This window comes from Actinia tenebrosa, unplaced genomic scaffold, assembly GCF_029948245.1.
Source record: "Actinia tenebrosa isolate PJP-AT-01 unplaced genomic scaffold, QUT_ActTen_1.0 PGA_scaffold8__29_contigs__length_14323225, whole genome shotgun sequence".
NCBI classification, from domain to species: Eukaryota; Metazoa; Cnidaria; class Anthozoa; order Actiniaria; family Actiniidae; genus Actinia; species Actinia tenebrosa.
The window spans coordinates 10,278,021-10,302,875 of record NW_028292585.1 but is presented as its reverse complement, the minus strand read 5'-3'; the positions used below and the strand labels follow the sequence as shown (position 1 = coordinate 10,302,875).

Genomic DNA, 24,855 nt, shown 5'->3' with positions numbered 1-24,855 from the left:
TTTCGAATTTTGACATGATCATAAAAAATGAAAATTCAAAAACCAGGCAAATTTCATATGTCCAATTCACGCCAACTAAATTGAAAAGCTCTTTGTAGAGTGTTACACGGACCTTACACGGACCGTGTAGGGTCCGTTACATGGGCGCTTGGAGATACGAATTTTATCTTCGAGTGTTGAAAAGATCTCTCACGAGTGAGCGCAGCAAACGAGTGAGAGATTTTCAACACCAAAAGATAAAATTCGTATCTCCGAGCGCCCATGTAATATTCTGTTTATTATATAATTATCAATGAAGTATGTTTTGGCTTTTTCAGGCAATTCTTTCCGTGTATTTTTGAATAGCCATCACAATGGTGTTATCTTCACACGTGAAAATAACATGTTATTTTCACGTGTGAAGATATCAATGTTTCGAAATAGAGAAAAACAGATATTTCATTGGTAATTATATAATAAAGATAAATTATAGTGCTTGGGAACGATGAAGATATAGAAATATAGATAAGTTATAGTGCTTGGGAACGATGAAGATATAGAAATATAGATAAGTTATAGTGCTTGGGAACGAGGTTATTCCGGGCGAAAGCCCTTGGGATTAAATTCGGAAAAACTAATTTCCGACCTCGCTTGGAATCGAACCCACGACCTTCGGAATTGTACTACCGATGCTCTACCAGCTGAGCTAGCTAGAGGTCAGACTGAGAACAGGCCGGGGTGAAATAGATGTTAGGTCGCGGTAATTATGATGCAACGATGAGAATATGTGTATGTATCTTCATGTATTTCATAAATGCTACGCGGTCCACATATTCTCATCGTTGCATCGTTCTTTTCTCCGTGAGTTATTTCTTTTCTCCGTGAGTTAATTCTTTTCTCCGTGAGTTAATTCTTTTCTCCGTGAGTTATTTCTTTTCTCCGTGAGTTATTTCTTTTCTCCGTGAGTTATTTCTTTTCTCCGTGAGTTAATTCTTTTCTCCGTGAGTTATTTCTTTTCTCCGTGAGTTAATTCTTTTCTTCGTGAGTTATTTCTTTTCTCCGTGAATTATTTCTTTTCTCCATGAGTTATTTCTTTTCTCCGTGAGTTATTTCTTTTCTCCGTGAGTTATTTCTTTTCTCCGTGATAGTTATGGGCCACCGTAACGCAGACGTTTCGCGACAAACCCTAGAACGTCTGCATTGGAGGCTATCTCGATGCTAAAGTACAATAACGTGCAACAATGCATGGCTTTCAAATTTACACAATGACTTTTGTCCTAGTGCCCTTGCTCAAACATGCCAGTTTGTCTGGGTCATACATGGAACTATAGGTTGCTATCAATAGACGTCACTTCCGGTAATATCTCTTTTTTTGATGGCTTGTAGAATCCTGGAGGTTGTTTTGATCTCTTGTTTTCTGGTTTGATGTCGTGAAAATAGTCAAATACAATAATTTGAGGACTTATTTTGATATGCTTTGACTTAGCATCCGCTAGTTGCACAGTCAACCGTATGCTAGCCCAAACGTGACAAAACTTCAAGTTGCATTTTTTCATGATCAAGCAGTACTTTTTGTTTCGGCCCTCAGGCCGAAACAGTCACTACATTCGGTTTGCCGGCCCATAATAGTCTCCGTGCGTGTCATTTAGCTGTCAGAGGTTTGGACCTAATCCAATCATATGCCGTTTCCATCATAAGCAATGGAAAAATGTAAAACATTTCACCATGCGGAGTATTTCGGAGAGTTGCGGTGAATCTTCTCTGAGGTAGTTGTGTTGACTATATTATGCCCTTTCGCATGACGCCATTTTTTGGAAAAAAATATATTATTGATTAACCCTACGACAATGCGTATTTTATTCCTAAGTCAGTATCTAGGTCCAAGTCGCCAAGTAGGTAAACTATTGAAAAGTTATCCAAAAGCTTTTGTGATTGTGCGGCAAATTAATGCTGCCTGTGAGCATAAGTTGAAAAAACTGGTGAGTTTATCTGATGTAACTAACAGTTGATGCATATATATTTTGTGAAGCAAGCTTCCGATATGTTGTAGTTTCGTGCACATCTGAGCATGTTTTTGGTATCAGCTATTATTTAAACTAGGTCCTATAAACAAGCAGTGCATACTTTACAACTTTAAAGATAGAAGTCTGAAATCATCAGTTTTCATTTCTTAATACCCTGATGTAAAGTATAATTTCTTGGATTCGGTAATATTTTTGAAGCACCAAAAGATGTAAATTTTTGAAGCACCAAAATATGTAAATTTTTGAAGCACCAAAAGATATAAATTTTGAGTAGATTGGTGACGGCGCACTGGTCAAAGACAAGCTTTGTATCTTTTCGTTCGAATTGAGACTTTCGCATTTTCTTCAAGCTACGATATTAGAACTAAATACATTTACCATAAATGTCAAAGAGCAGAATGAAGGTTTAAAAAGTATCCTACATTCAACATGGCGCGTACAGTAATGCTCATGTGCCAAAATATTTTGCATTTTGTACTCTGCTCTCTGCGATACTCAATCATTGTTTATATCTATTGTCGGATCTTTCATTCGTTCGGCGAGACGTTATATGTATGTACGTTGCCCTGTTTTCCCGATGTTTCAAAGCAAGAACCACTAAAATCTCAAAAAAAACTTAATTACGATGTGTTTCGTTCAAGAGAATTTTATAACAAATGTATACATCGAAATTTTCGTAAGACTTTGCAGCGTGGAAGCGTACCACGAGATCGCTCTTGTGTATTATTTTCAAAATACAGGAGACCCCATTACCACAGCAAGACCAAAATTCTTTATTCAGCAATGCCACACAATAAATAGATAACGGGCCGAAACATCATCGCTTTCGAAGCGATATAGGCTTGTTATACATCAAGTTGATTTTCATTACACCAAGACCCTTGTGTTCTATGTCTAGTCATTTGTTTCGCTTGTCTAGTCATTTGTTTTTGATATCAAGCGCAATGTTTAAGTTGACAAGCAGCCATCACAATCAAAAGTCATTTAGGTCTTTGCGATTTGCATACAAAAGGGAACGCTAGAAGCACTCAGGAGAAGATTGATTTCGATCAGCTTGCGATGCATGGGCACTACTCTGCCTGTCAACAATGGCGGACCGTTTGTGGAGGAAGTTCGGCTGACAAGAAGATCTTTCAAAGGTAAATTTAGGCTTGTTTATCTTTGTTTTTAGCCAATAAAACAATTTTATTGGTGTTAGAGAACACCCAAAACATGATAAGAGTTTTCATTACGAAGAATTCGCCAGTTTTTGTACTCAAAGAACCATTTTTCATGGTGTTTACGCTAGACTTTATATAACAAATGCGGGCGCAGTTGCTAGTCTACATTTGAGATGTCAAAAAACCAATCTTGCTCAAATTTGCTCAGTCTGATTTTTTTCACATAAGTAGAACACTATATAAACATTTCAAAAAAATATTAACTAGGTTTTGGAAAACCATGTAATAAAGCCAAAAATGCCCTGCGCCCGCATTTGCTATATAAAATCTAGCGTAAACACCATGAAAAATGGTTCTTTGAGTACAAAAACTAGCGAATTCTTCGTAATGAAAACTCTTATCATGTTTTGGGTGTTCTCTAACACCAACAAAATTGTTTTATTGGCTAAAAACAAAGATAAACAAGCCTAAATTTACCTTTGAAAGATCTTCTTGTCAGCCGAACTTCCTCCACAAACGGTCCACCATTGTTGACAGGCAGAGTAGTGCCCATGCATCGCAAGCTGATCGAAATCAATCTTCTCCTGAGTGCTTCTAGCGTTCCCTTTTGTATGCAAATCGCAAAGACCTAAATGACTTTTGATTGCGATGGTTGCTTGTCAACTTAAACATTGCGCTTGATATCAAAAACAAATGACTAGACAAGCGAAACAAATGACTAGACATAGAACACAAGGGTCTTGGTGTAATGAAAATCAACTTGATGTATAAAAAGTACTGCTTGATCATGAAAAAATGCAACTTGAAGTTTTGTCACGTTTGGGCTAGCATACAACCGCTTGTTTGCCCCCCAGTCAACTCCAAAAAGTCACGTGATTGATAATAAGCAATTGGTAGATTAATCTATTTGTAGATCAACCACGCAGCCACCCTTTAAACGATAACTGAAGTTCGTTCTTAGGAGTTTACTCGGTACATTTTTCAAAGCTTTCATTGTTAAAGGCCTTTCAACCTTGAGCTGGCAGACATGGAAGAGACCAGGTATGTCGAGTACGATGATATCTTCCACCACGTGAATCCATTTGGTAGCTACCAAAAGAAAGTGGTTTTTGGAACCTGTATGATCCTTGTGGCACAGAATATACAGTTCTCTCATTTGGTTTTTGTTACTGGAACACCGAACTTTGAGTGCACAACTGAGAACGTGACATGCGGAGGAGTGAACAGATGCTGTGATAACTGCACAACATACAAGTTTGATACAATGTTCACTACTATGGTGTCCGAGGTAAGTTAAGACAGACTAAAGCAGTAGTGTTCGTATGGCATGGGCAAGATTTATAAGGTTGATTAAACTTTTTTTTTTTTTTTTTTGGAGATTAGGATTGTATTAATTATATATTAAAGGATTAGTTCATTGATTAGCGTGCTTCCATCGAGTTTTGGGTGCACGCGTGAGGCTGCTAAGCACGAAGGAATTGTAAGCGACTCTAGCTCCTTGAGTGCTTAAAGTGCATATCAGGGTTCGCTGTTTTTTGTTTAATATGATAGTTTTAACCCTTAAGATCATATAATCACTAAAAATTATTTGATTGTGTTGCGATTTTATTATTATTTTTTCGATCAAAGTTCCCAAAAAACAGCAAAATGCCGAGCGACGTGGAGGCCTGGGACTAGTCGGCCGTGACGTCATTTACGGGACTCGTGTGTTGAAAGCACTTGAGAAGGATAAGAAAACAAATTGCATCGCTTGAATACTGTAGTTGTATAAACCTTTTATTCCACGTCAATTCTTTCTGATTATAGTAGTGAATACTCTGAAAGTTGCAACTATTCTGATTTTAATGAAGAAAGTAGATATTTGCTAGAAACCGACTACGAAACAAACCCAAGATGGCGATTACATCCAGGCTTTAGACCTGTTTAGAACTATGGTCTTTGCGACTGCCTGCTGGAAAAAAAAGAGGGGAGAAAATAAGAAAAAAGCATCCAAGAAACGGTAAGCAAAAATTCGTCGCCGAGTTTTATTGACATCACCCGAAAAATCTGTCTTGTTATGTTTTCGGTACCCATGAAAATACATTCTAACTTTGGTCTCTTTGTACTTTTCAACAGATTTCTAAGAAGCGTAGAAAGTTTACCCATTTGGTACATTGTTATCTAGATAGAAAAATAATTCCTTTACTAGCATGTCCCTATTATATTATTCCCCAAACATTCAGAGAAGAGGAAGAAGAATATTTGACATAGATAATTATAATATTAAATAGTGTATACGAATATTAGAGTGTGCAGTATAGATGCACATTTTAAGAATTGCAGATTCCAAGATTCGTACTAGCTGTATTGAAATTATTTACATGGTAATGCACTAATTTGAAGGGCTGTTTTGGGGGTAATCCAAGACATTTTTGTGCCCCTTCATTGGTTTCTTGCAAGCTGAGCAGCAAGGATTGCGTCTCGCCCCTGTTTGACGTGGTTCTGCTACAGGTGTTGTTTCTGAAAAGAAAGGGAGCAGAACCTTCGTTTTAGACATTGGGTTTGTCTGAATATGTCGATTTACTGTACTTTCCTACCTGGGACTTCTTCTATCTCTTAGTTGAAATGAGTGGTTATAAATAAAATAGACCTCTCAGATCATATTGTTGTTAGTGTCACTATTATCATTAAATAACATGCTTTTCATAATTTTCATGTGTGAGATATTTCAATTATTAGAAAGAGAGAAATATATATATTATATTTATATACACCTGGTGTGGTAGATGGCACATCATCAACAGTCATGGTCTTTCTTCTTTGGTGTTTCTCAATAGCATCTTTTTTGCTCTATTTCTGTGACATCGTGTTCATTGGAGAGGGTGTCATGTTCTTAAGTTCTTGAATTGTATCTTTTAGCTTGTCACTATTTATGTTACTGACCATTGTCTGGTATACATCTTCTACATAATCTAAATACAAAAATAATTTTTGTATAATTAATATACATTTCCATCAATTTTTATTAATAATATTAATATATTTTTTTATTAATGAATTTAATACTCAACACCAGTGTGTATTGACTAAGAAATAACCCTGGTCATTGTGATGGACACAAACTAAAACTTACAAATTGTTTTGTGCAATCCTAGAGATGTGCCGAAACTGTATAAAGACTGTTCTGTGCAACAACATTCTTTCTCAAGACTATTCACGAATAGGATTATAGGATTATGCTTATTTTACAGGTTTAGTTTTCATTCTTTGAAATAACTTATTCATGTTTTGGCTGTATTTCAAACTGTGATACCTTTTTGCGACCATTTCCATTGACTCTGTTCACAAATAGGATTACACATAACAATAATTATTTATTAGGAAATACATAGATGTATGGAAATTTTAGAGGTCTTACCAAATGACGCCCTCAGTTTCACATTCCCTACAGTTGCCTCTCCATTCTTAAATTTTGGAAAGACCACCACAACCTGTTCAGAGCCATCTGATATTGTTTTCAAGTCTCTGTGAAGGTTGCTGTTAAAGTGAAGGGCTGCGATGATGTGCCTGAAATCATAAATAATTGAAATGTAGCTAAACAGTTAATTTATTGGAGTGAAATTGGTAAACATCCATAAAAATGCTGTGATGATGGTAATAGTCAAACCTGCATAACATTCCAACATATGAGAATCCAATCATTTTAGGAGCAAAGTGGTTGACCACAGAATGAAAACCTTCTAGGCAGCTAGTTTGGTCTTCAGTTGATGCCTTCTCAATTGCTGCAATCAGCCGTGGTTTTGTAAGAGCTTTCTCAATTTTCTCATAAACTATGGAATCTAGGAATAAAACAGACAAAATATTCAATGCTCCCATGATTCTCCTTGAACAAAATTCTGGAATTTTTTATACTCTTTGTTATTATTATTATTATTATTATCATTATTATTATTATCATTATTATTATTATTATATCTGCATAACTCAGTTTTTTTAAATTATCCGTAAACAGTCAGAATTGCAGTATCATTACAGCTTCAGTTTCCATTCTTTGCAATAACTTTGTTTTGGCTGTATTTCAAACTGTGATACCTTTTTGCAACCATTTCCGTTATGGAATATCTCTCCCATGTGCACACTTATTAAATAATGGGTCATCCAGATTTTCATGCTTGTTAATGATGTGGCTTAGATAGGATCTGAACTTAGCCCAGATGACTTTTCCACTTCCAGTTATAGTCGTAGTGACGCTCCAATAGAAATGGTTAGTGCATGGCTTTATCCAATCAACCACTGCCTCGCACGGTCCGTGTAACACTCCACAAAGAGCTTTTCAATTTAGTTGGCGTGAATTGGACATATGAAATTTGCCTGATTTTTGAATTTTCATTTTTTATGATCATGTCAAAATTTGAATATTATCTCATCAATGTCAATTTTCAATTTCCGAATTCAAAAATTAAAAATTAAAATAAATATTTGAAATGACTTTTCGAAATTTTCATTTTGTCCTCTGAAAACGAACTTTGGAAAAATATCCTGTAGACAGGGGGAGGTGAAGATTAGGCGGACTGAGGGTAGGTGGGTCCACTAACAACAACAACAATAATAAAAAACATAGAGGGAGGGGAGGCACCAAGAACCCACCTACTGACCGGACTGTTATGGCACGAGGTTTCTAGTTCGTAATCGTATCATCCCGGCTTCGACTATACTACCTAGGCCACTTTGGAAGACAAGTATGGAGCGTGAGAACGCGATAACCTCATTGGCTAATACTAATGCTGTTATCAGTTCATCTCCGTCTAGCTTTACTGTTATCTGATTGGTGATTTTTGATTTTTCCTACCGTAGTCGTGCCGATGAATGTCTCTCAAAGAACAGAAGACTTGTAGATTCCTTTCAGAACATCCTCGTTGTAATCCATAATTCTCGGTTAAAAACACTCCAACTTCACGAAGCGTATATCCAAAATCTTCTATAAGATGTTTGATTTCGTGTTCATAAGGATCTAAAACACTTCTGTTTGAAGCCATGTCGTTCAAATCAACACAAGTAACAATACTTCAATCTCGCACCTTTTTTTACAAAGTGGAAGCCGGGATGATACGATTACGAACTAGAAACCTCCTGCCGTAACAGTCCGGTCAGTAGGCGGGTTCTTGGTGCCTCCCCTCCCTCTATGTTTTTTATTATTGTTGTTGTTGTTAGTGGACCCACCTACCCTCAGTCCGCCTAATCTTCACCTCCCCCTGTCTACAGGATATTTTTCCAAAGTTCGTTTTCAGAGGACAAAATGAAAATATCGAAAAGTCATTTCAAATATATATTTTGATTTTTCATTTTTGAATTCGAAAATTGAAAATTGACATTGATGAGATAATTTTCGAATTTTGACATGATCATAAAAAATGAAAAGTTCAAAAATCAGGCAAATTTCATATGTCCAATTCACGCCAACTAAATTGAAAAGCTCTTTGTGGAGTGTTACACGGACCCTCGCACTTGCTCTCCTTTGAGATTTTCAACAAAACCTTGTGAATTTCTGAAGAGAAAAAAAAAACATATATCAAAATATTTCACTATAAAATATTTGTAAATACCAGAACAGCTTACTTTTTTTAATATGCCATAAATCAAAGTAGTGCTTGATATGTCCCAGTTTTTCTCTCGTGTTTGGTGATTGAGGTGTGCCTGTCAGATATGAATGATGCTATGGCTATTCCACTTCCCAGAATGAAAGTCATGCACTTGTTGAATGCCATGTACTCCATAGCGGTACTACTTCCAGCTTCATTTCTCTGAAACAAAATGAAAAATGGATCAACACATTAGGAATATACAGGAATATAATAATTACCAAACCAAATGTTAACAAATATTTTATCAAACTATTATATTTGTACTTGCACCAATGTGAAATGTAAAATGAAAGGCAACGTACAGCAAAATAGTGTGTAGGCACAGTACTTAGCACTGTGCCCCATACTATCATGCCTTCCGTCACCAGCTATTACAACACCTCTCCCAAGAGCCTTGAGTTTTTCAAATAGGGTTTGCTGATACTTCTTCCAGTGGATATAGACAGAGGGAAATAGAATGCTCTAAGATAGGTAATAAATGAAAGAAAATATAATTACATGACTCAAAATTGGTAAAATCTTCTGAAATTATAGCAATATGAAAAATACCACTGTATTACTCCTTTCTTTTGCTTGATGAAATTGCAAGTATTGATATTTTACTTACTTGTTGATGGTGGAAGAAAGTAGTGAGAGTAATGCAAGAAAGTCCCATGTGTCTAAAGACTTGGAATACTTTACTCGCAGAACCTCCAGCCAAAAGAATACCAAAACACAACAATAGATTTCCAGCAGCAATTCTTGTTCCTGGGAAGTTTGGTTGGCTTTTCCATGTGTAGTCTTTCCGGCATTTTGTATTTGAGCATGTTGTCCTCACTTCTACCATTGTTCCAGCTTCCCTTGTCTCAGTTAAAGGATTGCCACTTTTGCAAAAGTGACAAAATTGGAACAATAGCAAAAGTTGAGACAAAAACACAATATGCTTTGGTTCATGCCTCAAGTTGTCATCTTTGATGTAGACTTTTGATCTATAATAATTGTTATAGATTTTAATTAGTATCATTAAGACACTGAGTTTATCATTCATATATTATTTTATATCAGCTGTTACATCTTACTATCATTGAAACAGTGAAAAAAACTAAGCAAACCTTTGATCATTTTCACAGTCTGTATCTGTCTCTGTTGTCTCCCCCTCGGTGTCTTCCTCGGTCATTGGCTCTTCTTCAGTAATAGTGCCATCATCATCTGTACTTTCCATGTCATAGTCATAGTCACTGTTACCATCTTCTTCATCATATCTTGGTGCAGAAATCGGAGGAGGTGGATTTGGTGGGCCTGACAAGTGAATTTTCATACATTTAATATCAAAATAGTATACAGTAAAACTTACATAGTATAGGCCATCACATCCCTCAAAATATTAGGCCATAAGCAACGACTCACTCTCAAAAGGCAGAGTAAAATATTGTATACAGTACCTTCGTGATCAGCTGCAAACTTCTGTTGTTGCTGCTCCTCTCTCCTTAGTTGAGCTCTGCATTTTCTTAATTTTGTCTTCGCAGAAATCCATTGATTTCGCAGCTGACGATTTTTTCTCTGGAGGGAAGTACAACTCGAGCATTCCTGAACTGGAGTTTGAGTAAACTTACACTACGAGAAAGAAAGAACGCGTCCTTACAAAAAAAGCCATAATACGTAAATAACATGTTTGTAAAGTTTTTAAACATACCAAATCGTCCAGTTCATTCATTTCTGAGACTTCTTCTAGAACTGTTTGTGGATCTTCTACTGGGCTCTGATCTGTCTCATCTGGGCTTTGATCCTTCGCTTGCTCCATATCCTCGGCTGTATTTTGTTTTTCCTGGATGTTGATTGACCGTAAAACTTCCCTCACGACCTGTTTATCATTAGATAGATGGATAAATAAAAGTTAATCGTCTTATTTTACTTAGTTTAAAAGTGGATGGTATTCTTACCATTCGCCTTGATCGTTTTGCAGCCGACTCAGATGCAGGTTTAGCCTTCTTGTTTGTAGTAATGGATGGTATGGCAACGATACCGATGTCATCTCGAACAAGTCTCTGACTGTTAGGCGCTGATTGTCCGTCAATCGCGATAAACTGTCGCGCATAATCTTCCGCTTTAAAATGGTCGGAACAAATCGCAGATATAGAAGTCGCACTCCATTTCTTTCTTGTGAGAAGAACGAAGTCAACCCACTTCTTGCGGCGTCTCACGGCTTCTGGACGATCATCACCAAAAAACGGAATTCTGTGCAACGAGATGCCGTTCTTACGGCTGTTCTCATTACCACAACCTCCGACAACACAACGGTCGGGCATCTTAATAATAAAACTTAAATTTATCTTTGATTTTCAATATTTTCAATAAGCTTCCGTAACACTACGAACGTTTCTACTAGGAAAAACCCTTGAACTGTTGATCAACAAGTCCCGTAAATGACGTCACAAAAACTCGGTACCAATCCCTTTCAACAGCTCCGAAATGTTTCTAAAGGGAGCCCAAATCATGCTTTTTTGCCAACTTTGACCCACAAAAAATTACACACGAAAAATAATTTTTGAAATTTTAATACCTAAAATCCTCTTTATACAACACAAACTTTATTTTAGAATTGAAACCAGCGAACCCTGATATGCACTTTAAGCAACCGACCAAGCAACAACAAGCTATCAAGCAAAGTCGCTTTTATTCTTAAAAGTACTAATTTTACACGCTACGAAATATTACCGTTAATATACAAATACTGCAACACCAAAAAAAACAAGAGATTGGGGTGCCGGTGGCTGACTGCAGACCATAAAAGACTTATAACAGTCATAAACTGAAGGTTTGCAAGGAGGGTGCAAATGCTGGAAACCCCATTTGGACCACTAATTTGGATCTCTAAAATTTCCAAATGACATAGTAGTATGTGCGAGAGAGGTAAAGTTTCGTTCTTGATCAAGAGAGAGGCAAGTAAGAACTTCTCGAAGAAAGTATGGAAATCTTGTGTTTTGTTATTTTAGAACCTATAGTCCGCGTTTATTTCATTTCCACAACCTTTGACACTGTGAAACTGTCATGCTGATTGACGAGAAATATGTTGTGGTATCATATTCAGATGAAATAAATATGCCCTTGGTTTTCAGTCGGACAGCTTTCTTTTAAAATAACCTCCACAGCAGATATAAGTTTGGCTCCCAACTCACGCCCCTCTCCGTTAATGAGGAGTGCAGAGAGCCCTCTCCATTAATAAGGAGTGGAGAAAATAATTACGGGGAATTTTGGCTAGTGATACCAAGCGCGGATCCTTGTATTTTGAGAACATTACCAGAAAGTATATTTTTGTTAAAGCTGGAAATCTAAATCACTCGATACAATGGTTCGAAATCATAAGGAACATATATCGTCAGTTGTAGTTTCTATTGTTCTGCAGTGGAACCTGATTTGTGATCGTGCACATATAACAGCCATCATCCAGTCCATGTTCTTCGTTGGGATGTTGGTTGGTTCGTTTGTGTCTGGAATCTTGTCTGACGCCTATGGAAGAAGAACAGTTATATTCAGTACCTTTGGACTCATGGTAGGTTAATGGTATGCATGTAGGTGCTGGAAAGAATAGCAGTTATCGTCTGCACATTTTGAACCATGGCTAGGGCGAGGTGCAAGAAGAGAATGAGTTATCGTCAACCAGGACGAAGAAGTTTCCCTCGTTCTTTTTCTCTTTTCTATGATTTTACAACAAAATTGACCCGTTTATTTTCTCATAGCTAAAGTTTTCTTTCTATTTTTTAGGCTGTTTGTGGAGTAGTTCAGTCCTTCGTCGACTGTGAGTCTTTATTTGGATTCTTACGTTTTGGAAGTGGAGCCTTTATGATCAGCACAACCTTGTCTCAGTACATTCTTATGTTGGAGTTTATTGGTCCAGGGTACCGAGCAATGGCTGGCAACGTAAACAACATTTTCTGGGGTTCAGGAACCTTGATTGCTATTCTAATAGCTTACTTTGTTCGAGAATGGAGGACCTATGTATGGATAACAAGTTTGCCTCCATTTATAATGTACCTATTTTGGAAGTAAGTAACTGTCGATAAAAGCTAGCGTGCGCGTGTAATCACATAAAAAGAACGGAAAATCTTGGCTTCCGGTCAACGTAGGCTACCCAACTGAAAAGAGTGGGAAACGTTGACTTCCGCTGTACCCGGGTCTGCCCACAGGAAAAGAGCGGAAAACTTTGATTTTCGGCATAAGCGCGCATTGCTTATCTTGTGTTGACCAGAGAAGCAAACTTTTGCTTAAAATGTAATATAAAATCTGTAGTCGTAGATCTTCAGGTGCTTATTCAAAAAAGTGGGAGAAAAGTGGGTCACCGACTTGGTTCTCGAGTTATGAGAGATCGTAATAGGGGGTAATTCCAATTATTCTCATTTTGTTCCAAATATACGTAGGTAATAAATATAGGCTTTGTGTGGAAAGTAAAGGATTTCAAAGATGAAAATAAGGGGGTCACCGTACTAATAGACGAGCTATAAGCGACAAAAAATCTGAATTTTCCATCCAAAATCACCATTCCTGTCAGCGCGGACCTAGTACCTTATACGTTCTCCTAAAACTTGTGAAATTGTATTTGTAATCTCCAGAGACCCTAAAACCTATTTTGAATTGATTTTGGAACTAGGGAGGTCAAAATAATTTTTTGTTCATTCATTTTTACAAAGTCGTATATTTTTACAATTTTGGAACAAAACCGACTAGGTCAGGCAATGAAAATCTTAGCATGTTTCGAAAAACGCCCAATTTTACCTCAAAATTAATTTGCATGAAATTACGAAATATTTTGTCAGATTATAGAAATCAAGGTAATAAAAGCAAGAAATGTTTGGAGAAATTTTCAAAGCAATAAACGGTAAAAAACGAGATGCGCGAAATGGATGCGCAGTATCATAGGTCCGAAAGTACCTTTGGTTGTCTAAATTGTTTTGCTCTAACTATGCTGCCAATGTCAGGATTGTATTATGATTCTTTGCCAGAGTGTTTCCCGAGTCTCCGCGATGGTTGTTGGTTCACGGAAAGCTAGAAAAGGCTCATCAATTGATAATGAAGTTTGGAAGCAAAGGCATAAAGAATGTAGATTCTGCGGTAATGATGTCGATGGTGGAAGACATCAGAAAGGACCAGGTTCGAAGAGAAAAGGATGATCATAAGAGGCACACTCCTCTGGACCTTCTGAAAACTCCAAAATTGAGAAAATGGTCACTGATAATTTGGTTTGGATGGTAAAAGTGGAAAATGTTTTATTTAATAATAATTTAAATAGGAATGAAAAAAATGACAAGAATGCTGGAGCCGTAGGTAATATGAGATTGTGGGCATATATCTAAACAGCTAAACAGGAATAATCAAGGAGCTATTAAAATGGGTTCATCACTGCCAGAGGGATCCCCTTCTACTAATTATGATCATCGTATGCAGCACTGAATATTATACATATATGTAATATCAACATTATTTTCTTGACGAGAATGATAAGATGAAACACAGTCAGTTATTCCACCCAGTGCCTCTTGTGTTTGGTCGCGAAAGGGAACACTAGCATTGCTACTAATTTTTTAATATTATATATTTTTTAGGTTCAATGTTTCCATGACATATTTCGCGATCATGATATACGTGACCCACCTTCCTGGGAATATTTACACGATAATGGCAATAAGGACGAGTATGGTTGCTGTTGGAACTCCTGTCACGTGGTATCTTATGAACAGGTACGTCACCCTTCTGATCACGTGATCACTGAACGTCATGTTTCTTGGAAAATACTTAGTTATGATCGCTTTGTCACCTTTTCTTTGTAATAATAATAATAATAATAATAATAATGTCTTTATTAAAGAAATGATAAAATACGCATATCATTAACTTGATTACAATCATAAAACTAACAACTGATTAAAAGATGCTAATTACTAAAGATTATTCTATTTACAAATGAGTTTTTAAAACGTTGAGAATTAACTCTAGGTCTAATAAAATATGATTTCCTTAAATTATATTTGGACGTTTGTATTTTAGGCGCTATGCTATGCAAAGGATGGTCACTACTAACCGATTTCTTATATAGCCTTGTGTCAAATTTATTTAAAAGATCCTGGATATTATAATGGTATGTTGTATAATTTCGTTTGTAACAGCGATCTAAAAAGTGGTGGTAAGTGGTAAGCTCCGGAGGTGATGCTCCATAAACACTAAGACCATAAATTAGTTTTGATATAACAATTGTTGAAAATAAATGGTCAACTTCTTTTTGTGTATATCCTTCCTTCCTAAGGGATCTTATAACAAATAAAGATTTGTTTATAGCTGTAATGGTATCTTTTACATGAAGGTCAAATCTACTATCACTTTGGAAAGTAATACCTAAGATTTTAAGACTGCTACACTGAGGAATATTAGAAATAGGCTGAAAACTAAATTGGTCCATTCCTTTCTTAGTAAAAATTATTTCTTTGCACTTAGTAGGATTGCATGACATACTATTATTTGAAGACCATAACATGAAAGAATTAACATAACTGACTGAATTATCAGTTAGATTTCCATTAACACAGAAAACAGGAGATACAATAGTACTATCGTCTGCATATTTGATTAACACTTCCTCATCAGGACTGGAGGAATCAAATATCTCTAAATCATTAATAAAAATACTGAATAGATATGGTCCACTAACTGTTCCTTGTAATGTCCCTCTATTTATGTTTTTCCAAACTGTTAAATGATTGTTACATATAGTTCGCTGTTTCCGATTATATAAGAAATTTATAAACCAGTTGATTAAGTATGGGTTCAGCGGCATTTGTTTGAGTTTTTCAGAAAGTTTATGATGATTAACGTAATCAAAGGCTTTGGAAAAGTCCATACTGAAGACTCTCACAGTTTTACATGTTGTATCATCTAAGGCAGCTAAGACACGATGTTGTAATTTAATCAAAGCGTTAATACAATTTCCTCCTCTCCTGTAAGCAAATTGGTTATTATTTAGATATTCTTCAAATGTATCTCTGCAAAATTTTCTATAAACCGCTTTTTCAAACTGTCTTGCAATGACAGGGGTAATGTTGATACCTCTGTAGTCTGCATTACTGGTAGGGATGTCTACTTTAGATAGCGGATTGATGTTCGCTTTTTTCCATATGTACGGCCAAATAGATGTTTTTAATGATAGATTCCAGCATCTTGTTACCACAGGTGCAAATATATCTGCGAAATCTTTCCAGACCCAGAACGGAATTTGATCTGGACCGGTTGCAGTTCGTTGTATGTTAGTTAAAGTTTTAAATACTTCCATAACAGATAAAGTTGGTGGTACTACCGCATGATTGCTAGTGTCATGTGATAAATTAGTTGGACCAACATAATCATCATCTGTGCAGAGATTGCAGAAATACTCATTTAAGCTGTTAGTACTATCAGCGTCCAAGCAAGGTCGAGGATTTTGTTTCCTATTAGATAACATATCCACTCTCTTCCACCATGTCTTTGATCCTATCTTTCCAGAGCCAAGTTTCGTTTTGTTTTCCTTGATTAACTCAGAGATTTTGTTGTTCAAATTTTGTACGTCGCTGTTTGGATTTCTGCACACCTTTTTAGATCTTTTGTTTAGCAAGAATTTTAACAGCGGAGATATCCAGACGGGGTCTCTCCATGAATAATTTAAGCAAAAAGCAATTAGAAAACCTCCTAAGAAAAATGAATCATTTCCTTCGCACGCGTCTTGTTTGTGACCTTATATAATCCATCTTTGACAACATAAACAATTTTTTGTTGTTGTTCTTGGCCTTAGCGATGTTTTCTGTGCATTTGTAAGTAGTTTTGCTTTGAATCAACGGAGAGCCCTGTGGTTTGTACTTGGACGTTCGTACGTTCTTACGAAGTGACTTAATCAAGCCACGAAAAATCAACTCGCTGGGTTACCAATTTTTCATAATTTTTCCGCTATTATCAAATATAACATATAGAGATTATCACATGTTCGTTTTTATTGCCGGCAAGTTTTTCGTATTATTCGTATCGCAAACGAGCGAGTCCTCGAGCTCTTAACATGTGGTTGTTTGTTTATTATACATTGAGGGCGATTTTCATTGGTCAAAACTAAAATATTTCGCGAGGTCTTATTGGACAGTTTTACCGTGAAGTGATATGGTATTACTTCACTGATATGCTTTTTATTCACTGCTTTATTTCACAGATATCGACCCTAAATGTTTAATAAATATGTATTTTTGTATTCTATTTATAGCATCGGGCGTCGTATGGTGCATGCTTGTTACATGACGTTAACTGGAGCTTTGCTGCTTCTCATTCTCGTCATTCCTCAGGGTAAAAAAATATTTTCCTACATACCAGGCTTTTTCTGAATAATGTATTTAGTGTTTTGCTTTGTGGTCTAGCTTTTGTACTAACATTTTATGTTCTTATAGCTCCAGTTTCCCCAAAGTAGACCAGAAAACAACCAGTTTATTTCATATGTGCTTCATGAGCTATTATGCTACAATATATGATTTTTCATATGAATATTTATTTTAACATTCAAATTATTTTTTTCGTTTTCTTTTTGTGCTTTGACTGTTTTCTATCACTGAAACATACCAAGTCACAGGGAAGTAAGCCATGTTGACAAATGAAGCGTTATTGCGCATAAAATGTCTGAACCAGCCAATCAGAGCCAACTTTCCATATCCCGAGAAATAGCTTCTGATTGGTTGGTCGCAGTTCGACAAAGGTTTAAAGCCATAAAAATGTAAAAGTTAATGTGGCTGTGGATGAAGCCCATGTAATTAGGCATTGGTAAACACTATGTAAAGTCTTAGGATATTAATATTCTGCCGCAATTATAATCACTAATAGCATTCCCACGTACTTTCCGGTCCCTGGGGGATTGGAAGAGGTTGCTTATTGGTTGGGAATTGATATTTAAGTAAAGGACGCGTGCTCTGGCATGGTTGAACAAGATAGCCGAACTATGTGTGGCACCCACCCACCCTGTTTAAGCCGGGTTGATGTCGATCCTCGCACATCCTTAGGACTTCGTGCTGGATTCGTTTCCGGTCGGAGTGCGCATCCATATCTCATTAATGACAATGAATAAGTCAAAATAATATACTCTTTTTAAAACGTTTTCTTCCTCTGTTCGGTTTTACAGGCAATTCGTTAAAAGACAAGCTAATATTTTCCTTCGACATTATTATTTGGATCTATTTTTCCTGGGCTCTGCTTTCACGTCATTTTTTAATTCGCGTGTTCTTACGCTTGATGATTGTACAGTTTTGACTAGCCAATATATTCATTGATTACAGGTGGAAAACCGGCTGAAACAATAGAATCATTGTTTGTTGTTCCTCCCTCCTCCCCAATCCCCCCTTCCCTCGTCCTCATGGCCCCTACCAAGATCCGCTATGTAGGCTAGGGAGTGGGGAATATTTTTCGTTCTTTCGCTTTAATTATGCTCCTGCAGTCCAAGAATGTCACGAAACTCTACACAAGTTGATATGTATTACGTGTCAATAAATCTCTGATTGGGAGTAAATTACAATCAATGACTCAAAACACAAGTATTGCTATTAGAGAGACTATTCATTCTGCATGGGAATAGCATCGACGGGTGTATTTTATTTTACTTTTCTCGTTTTCTAGAGTATGAGGTGGCGATCACGTGGCTAGCAATCTTGGGTTATGCATTGACTAGCCTGGAATGGAGTAGTGTGTACCTCATAACTACCGAACTCTTCCCTACAGTTCTAAGGTAACGCTTGACTATTTGGACTCCGGCCCCTACTCCTAAATTGGGTCTGAGGCAGCAATACGTTAGGTTAGGCTAGGTAATCTATATTTAAACATGGTTTGGCTTGCTTAGTAGTCGTACACATCGGCCAAAAGCAACCGGGACACAATAGTTTATATATTATTTGACACTGAAAAGTCCTTTTGGCCGATGTGAACGATTGTTAACTAATTGCCGCTTCGTCCGCATGCACAACGTATACTGGTATCATCAGCATACATTCTAGGAAATCCTTCTTTAAACAATTTGGATAATCGATAGTTTATACAATTAAGCTAAGAAACCGCAAAGGACCAAGTAAGGACCTCAGAGGGACTCCACAGGTCACTGTTCGCTTATTTGATAGATGATCAACATTTATGTGGATGACATTGCTGATTCCTATCACTTGAGTTGAACCACTTTAGGCTGTTAGTATCTAAGCAAGCAAGCTTCCTCATATAATGAGCGTTTCGCGGTCAAGTCTGCACGTCAAAGGCTTTCTTAAGCATAATGAAAATCACACAATTCAGTAAGCCCTTCTCAATGTTCAATGAAACTTATTACTTAACTTTTTTTGCAAGTTTTATTTAACTTTCATTACAATTAATTTAAAATTAAAAACTGCCCAGCATTTAATCATAGTCGGCGTCTGGCAGTCTGAGCATTTATTCATGAGCATTTTTTCATCGTCAAATATTGAAACTTATTAAGTCATGAAGAAGTCTTGAAGTCTTTCTACAAAGATATAATAATTCGAATTGGTTTTAATCATATGAATCATAAGCTGTACGGTGCAGATATACAGCAGCCACAATCACTTAGACAACGTCATTCCACGCATACTCCAGCACTTTACTAGCAATACGTAACAGCTAGTTAGCCGTTTTCTCTTGGCTCTCTTTTGTAGGAATACGGCTCAGGGAACTGGTTCTACTGCTGCTCGTGTTGGTGGCATAGCTGCTCCATTTCTTTTGATGCTTGTAAGTAAATCATTGACATTGGGGGGGGGGGGGGGGGGGGGGGTTGAGAATGAATTTAAAAAACAAACAACGACAACAAAACAAAACAAAGAAAAAACTGTAATTTATATCAAATGTGTAATGTTGTTTTTCTTCTGCAGCTTGCTTTGCTTTCAAACTAATGACTCGTGATTGTATTACTATACTGAGTACTCTATTTCCACAGGCCCAGTTACCAGGCTCCGGCATCTATCTCCCGATGGCTATATTTGGAGCATGCGCAATCGTTTGTGGGATATCATCACTATGGTTACCGGAGACGGCATTGATAACCTTACACCAGACGACGGAGGAAGCTGAGGAAAGTCAGGAAAGCTATCGTATGCCCTGTCTGACTAGAAGAAGACTTCGCGAACTCGATAAGGTTGAGACAGAGAACCGTCCAATGATAACGATGCATAAGGTGTAAAGAAAATTCTAGTCCGGAAGTAGGAAATGGCTGTTAATGTAGAAAGAATAGACTCTTTTAGCTTGGACGTAATTTTTTTCCCATTTCAAACCTCGTGTCATTTGCTAGAGCACCATTTCTTAGTTTTAAGGTTGCGCACGAGAAAGCACTCAAACAAGAAATCTTAATTAATATGAAAACCACTCTAGTTTTCGAAGAAATGAAGAAAAATACCAGTGGCATGTGATGAAAGTAGCTGAATACACGATGGTGTAGTCATTTGCGCATCTTTCATTAATTCTTCTCGAAAGGTGGCATTTTTATATACAAATTCCATCTTGGTGTCGAAATTAAACACCACGAGTGTTAAGTCATTAAGTCACACGGTGTTAGTCAATAAGTAGTGTTAAAAGGTCACGGTTTTTCTTATCACTTTATACCCGCCTTCTTAAGTACAGTAAAGCAAAGCAGTAGGTTCATTATTGATCGACCGTTTGTAATAGAGCGCACAGTCATACCCGTGAAACAAAATTTGAAAAAATATTATCTAATTGTTTTGATATATCGACAAATAGTACTATATTCTCAGTGCCTACAATGCACATGAATGTATATTTGAGATATGGAGTAAGCAAAAAAAAATTTTAAAAAAAGTGGTTTTGCCATCCACCTGCTTGTCGTCTAAAATACGTGTCGCCGGATAATTCAAATGAGATTTTCTCTCCCATTCTCCCAAACAAATAAGCCACGTGTCGTTTTGATATTTAGTCCCCTCAGGTGCTGCCATTCCTCCAACTTTCTCCAGTGACCACATGCACACCTGATGCAAAACCGAAACAACCTTTCAACAGAAAGTGGAAATTATACCATCAACCAGTGACCACTAGCAGGCGAGGAGGAATGACAGTTTGACCCAGTAAACCAGTAAAAGAGTTGTACCCCTGTTTCAAGCGACTTCCCAACCGGCCCGTCTGATAGAATTGAACTAACCACATTAAAAAACGCGTACAAATGCAAGTTAGGAAATCAAAAAAGGCCTTACAATTGGCACAATGAAAAAAATTCGCAAAAATTCTACAAAAAAGGAAACGAGAAAAACACCCCAGTTACCACGGAGTTTTGCTTTTCGATAAAGCAAAGAGCGGAACTGATGCATAGGTAGACTAATCCGGGCTCAATGATTACATTGATAACGAAGCCCCCTGATCAGTATTCTCAATGCCGGAAATGAAATATAAAATTAATATAATAATAGATATCCCACAATCTTTTGCGATGTATAATAACAGCCAATCCTGCACAAATTCGTTCCAAGGACATTATGATTGTGCGTAACCCGTCCACCCAGCTCTAGGCATGATGTGGTGCGCGATGCGTGCATCTATATATATAGCGATATGTAGAAATTCTGCTGCTTTCGTACATATATACAAGTATATCAAAAGTATATCAGAAATTATGGATCATCATTGCTGATATTTTTTACGGGTTACCTATCACTAGAGCTTTCTGAAAAAGATATCAGAGATGATATCCCATAATTTCTAATATACTTTTGCAATACGTTTGTGTATACACCTATTTCAAAAAACGTTGTAGGTAGATCTGAAATCTGAGACCGAAAGGAATTGTGGGTTGTAAGCTGTAAATTGTTTGTGGTTTTAATTAGTAGTTCGCAAAAAGTTAATATCTTGATATATTAACTTTGAGCAATGACCTGTGCTTGCAAACTATCTGGGTAAGTGTATATTGAATTTTTAACGAGAAAACACTCAGTCCCCCACAATTCCAATCGGTCTCAGATTTCTGATTTCAAATATCCAACCGACAACGTTTTTTGAAATACGTGTATACAAAAGGATCAGAATTTCTGCATATCGTATATTCATGTGCATTGTAGGCTGATGAGAATATAATACTAAAGTATAATAGCACACTAAATAGTGCTGTGTGAACATTCAAAAAGAAAATTCAAATATTTTCATTGGTTCTTTGTTTGGGACCATACCTCCAGACGTAGAGCCGAAGCGCAGTATGGCAGCGCGAAGCATTTACGGCTATGCCGGAGAATTCGGTCCCGACACAGCTATCCATAATGACTGATCAGGAAGCTTGGCCGAAGCCTAAGGGAGAGGTTAGTCGGCCCCTATATATGGCATATATGATTAACCCCTTTTTGTTTTAGCTTCGCACCAGTGTCCCAATATGTGCAAAAGGGACAGCATGGTGGTCTTTAGCAAGGGGGGGTCCTACATGGACGCCAGAGACACGCCGGGGTAATGAGCCCCGCCCCCCATGTAGACCTACACACTACAGATTACTACAATAAACACTAATACAAAAAGATAATCAAAACATCATTTACATATAGAGTATCATCCTGGTCTACCTAGGATTATACTCATCAAAACACTTCATAGGTATATTCAAGCGAACACAACGTTTTCCCTTGCATAAACGTTACACAAGTACAAGTGAAAAGAAGACAAAGAAAACTACTTTTAGGCTGACCAGGTTATAACAGTAATATCCGGAGAAAACTTTCCCAAAACATTCCAGGATCTGTTGAAAAAACGCCTTGATTTTCAACTAACCGAACGTTTAGAGTAACAGAGCAGATGGATATTAAGTCGTTTCACAACCTTTGCTTTAACCACAGAGGCAACAGGGAGAGTACGTTCAAAGCAATACTCATTCCTAGCCAACCACACAAAGTACTTCAACAGATTAAGAAAATAGGAAAAAACAGGTGGAATAATCTGCCGTTCATGATTGTCATATCCAAATAGCATATGACGAGATTGAAGGGATGGCGACAAGGGAGTAACACGCAGAAATAAGGTCTGAGCCCATAGTAACAGTTCTTGCATGAGGTTACATTCAAAGAATAAATGAACTGGAGTTTCCAAAGGATGTCCACAAAAGCATGAAGGATCAGCAATGTTCATACCAAACTTGACAAGTCGATCACAGGTATAGAGCACTCCATGGCAAATCTTCCACGATAGATCACGAACTTGACGATCTAAAGGCATAATGTTCACTTGTGACCATGTGTCTGTCCAATAGAGCTCGCCAAAGATTGGGCGAAATTTCAGAACGCAATTAGGAAGCATAACATTCCTTTCAATGATATTTGAATAAACAGATTTTGTAGTAAGAGATGAGATAGACAATGCACTACCATCAGAGGACCGCAGAATAGCAAAAGTTTTCAATTGAACTGAGAAATGGCCACCGACGTATGCCCAAGCATCTAAAAGTGAGGCATAAAAATCCGGTAGTAAATGAGAAGGATAATATGCAGGATATGAAAGAACAGAACGTAAATCATCACCAAATACTTTCTCCACAAAAAAGGAGAAGAAAGCACACCATTTCGATGGGGACAGGGCACACCGCTTTATCCACTGACAATGAAGTGCGCGCACCTTTGATTGTATATCAATTAAACCAAACCCACCTTGAGTGGTGGATTGGAAAAGAACGTTTTGTGACACCAAATGCTTTTTCCCCGACCAAAAAAATCCAAAGTACACTTGGAAGCTTGCGCCAAGACCCAGTTTGGCATGGCTAGTACTGAGGCACAAAACAATAGACCTGCCATGCCAAGTGCATTCAGGACAAGAGCCTTACCAGAATAGGAAAGATTACGATGTTTCCAAGAATCTAGTACACTAGAAAGTTTGTTTAAGCGACCATCCCAATTTGGATGAGAGACATCATCATTTCCTATACATGTGCCAAGACAAGGAATACTGTCTGAAGACCACTGCAAGTCAATGGGAGGATCACTACGACCTCTCCAAGAGCCTGCCCAAAGCCCTTTAGATTTCTCTTTATTAATCTTAGCCCCAGATGCCTTTTCATATTCCTCATAGATGGAGAAGACAGTGGATATTTCATCGTCATCTGTACATAACAGGGTCGTGTCATCAGCGTATTGGGAAATAAGTGCTGGTTCATAATCAGGGTGCGGAAGAACCAAACCTCTTAAATAGATTGACGCACGGATACGACACGCTAAAGATTCGGCAATCAGTACGTAAAGGGGCGCTGACAGTGGACAGCCTTGTCTTACACCCCTCGATAAATTTATAAAAGGTGTAAAGAAGCCATTTACCAATACCGAAGACTGAGGTCCAGTATAGAACAAGCGTACCCACGAGCAAAAGGAAGGTCCAAACCCCATGCCTTCAAGGACTCTGAGCATGTAGGACCATTCCACCCTGTCAAAAGCTTTTTCCTGATCCAAAGACAATAAGGCCAGAGGTGAATTAGTTATTTTGCCATATGTAACAGCATCTTGAAGAAGCCTGATGTTTTCACCAATAAATCTGCCAGGTACCGAACAGGTCTGGTCAGGAGATACAACATAAGCGATCACTTTTCGTAGACGGCCCGCGATTGATCTTGAAGCTATCTTGTAGTCTGTACATAATAGGGAGATGGGACGCCAGTTATTCATCAAAAATCTATCTCCCTTTTTATATGAGAGCGTTATAATCCCTCTCCTCTGAGAAACTGATAGTACACCACACCTAAAGGCATAATTAAGTACAGCTACCAGGTCCTTTCCAATGAGATCCCAAAACTTTAGATAAAATTCTTTGGGAAGACCATCAAAACCAGGCGTTTTACCTGACGGCATCCCCTCAAGAGCCTCAAGACATTCCTTCATGGTCAAAGGACCCTCACACACATCTTTCACTTCTAAAGGAATTCTACGTTCCAAGTTAGAAATAAAATCATCTGCAATGGTTTCATCAGTTTCTTGTGAAGTGAATAAACCCTTGTAAAAAGAGAACCAAGCCTGCCTCAAATTCTCAGGATCAGAAACGTATTGATCATTGCTATCTAGAATAAGATCAATCATTTTGTTGGCCCTATTCTTC

General features: G+C 37.4%; 2 protein-coding genes and 1 long non-coding RNA gene across 4 annotated transcripts; 2 read left to right on the top strand and 1 right to left on the bottom strand.

Moving 5' to 3' along the window:
- The first annotated feature begins 3,893 nt into the window (after positions 1-3,893).
- LOC116292449 (organic cation transporter protein) lies at positions 3,894-20,629 on the top strand. The gene is made up of 9 exons (XM_089040953.1): positions 3,894-4,451; positions 12,167-12,313; positions 12,526-12,806; positions 13,761-14,006; positions 14,361-14,495; positions 17,030-17,109; positions 18,424-18,532; positions 19,461-19,533; positions 19,739-20,629. The coding sequence occupies exons 1-9, from the start codon at positions 4,191-4,193 to the stop codon at positions 19,979-19,981; spliced, it is 1,575 nt and encodes a 524-aa protein (XP_088897079.1). The 5' UTR covers positions 3,894-4,190; the 3' UTR covers positions 19,982-20,629.
- LOC148905144 (uncharacterized) lies at positions 4,820-5,851 on the top strand. Its single transcript, XR_016121863.1, has 2 exons — positions 4,820-5,162; positions 5,279-5,851. It is a non-coding gene; the product is annotated as an uncharacterized LOC148905144 (long non-coding RNA).
- On the bottom strand, positions 5,174-7,538 carry LOC148905143 (uncharacterized). Of its 2 annotated transcripts, XM_089040955.1 has the most exons (5): positions 7,235-7,538; positions 6,810-6,981; positions 6,561-6,709; positions 5,917-6,114; positions 5,174-5,662 (listed from the first exon to the last, which is right to left on the bottom strand). In XM_089040955.1, exons 2-4 carry the CDS (start codon positions 6,842-6,844, stop codon positions 5,993-5,995), a joined length of 306 nt encoding a protein of 101 aa, XP_088897081.1. In that variant the 5' UTR covers positions 6,845-6,981; positions 7,235-7,538; the 3' UTR covers positions 5,174-5,662; positions 5,917-5,992. The 2 variants fall into 2 exon arrangements, with proteins under 2 accessions (XP_088897081.1, XP_088897080.1); XM_089040954.1 differs by lacking the exon at positions 7,235-7,538 and having other exon boundaries at positions 6,810-7,043.
- Positions 20,630-24,855: the final 4,226 nt, after the last annotated feature.

Bases quoted from the DNA above. Each gene is read 5' to 3' on its own strand.
- LOC148905143 (XM_089040954.1), bottom strand. From the start codon at position 7,018: ATGGGAGCATTGAATATTTTGTCTGTTTTATTCCTAGATTCCATAGTT. The intron at 6,710-6,809 runs GTTTGACTATTA...TTATGATTTCAG, and splicing joins TATGTTGGAATGTTATGCAG to GCACATCATCGCAGCCCTTC. The intron at 6,115-6,560 runs GTAAGACCTCTA...TTTTGTATTTAG, and splicing joins GAAACTGAGGGCGTCATTTG to ATTATGTAGAAGATGTATAC.
- LOC116292449 (XM_089040953.1), top strand. From the start codon at position 4,191: ATGGAAGAGACCAGGTATGTCGAGTACGATGATATCTTCCACCACGTG. The intron at 12,314-12,525 runs GTAGGTTAATGG...TCTATTTTTTAG, and splicing joins TCAGTACCTTTGGACTCATG to GCTGTTTGTGGAGTAGTTCA. The intron at 12,807-13,760 runs GTAAGTAACTGT...ATTCTTTGCCAG, and splicing joins ATAATGTACCTATTTTGGAA to AGTGTTTCCCGAGTCTCCGC.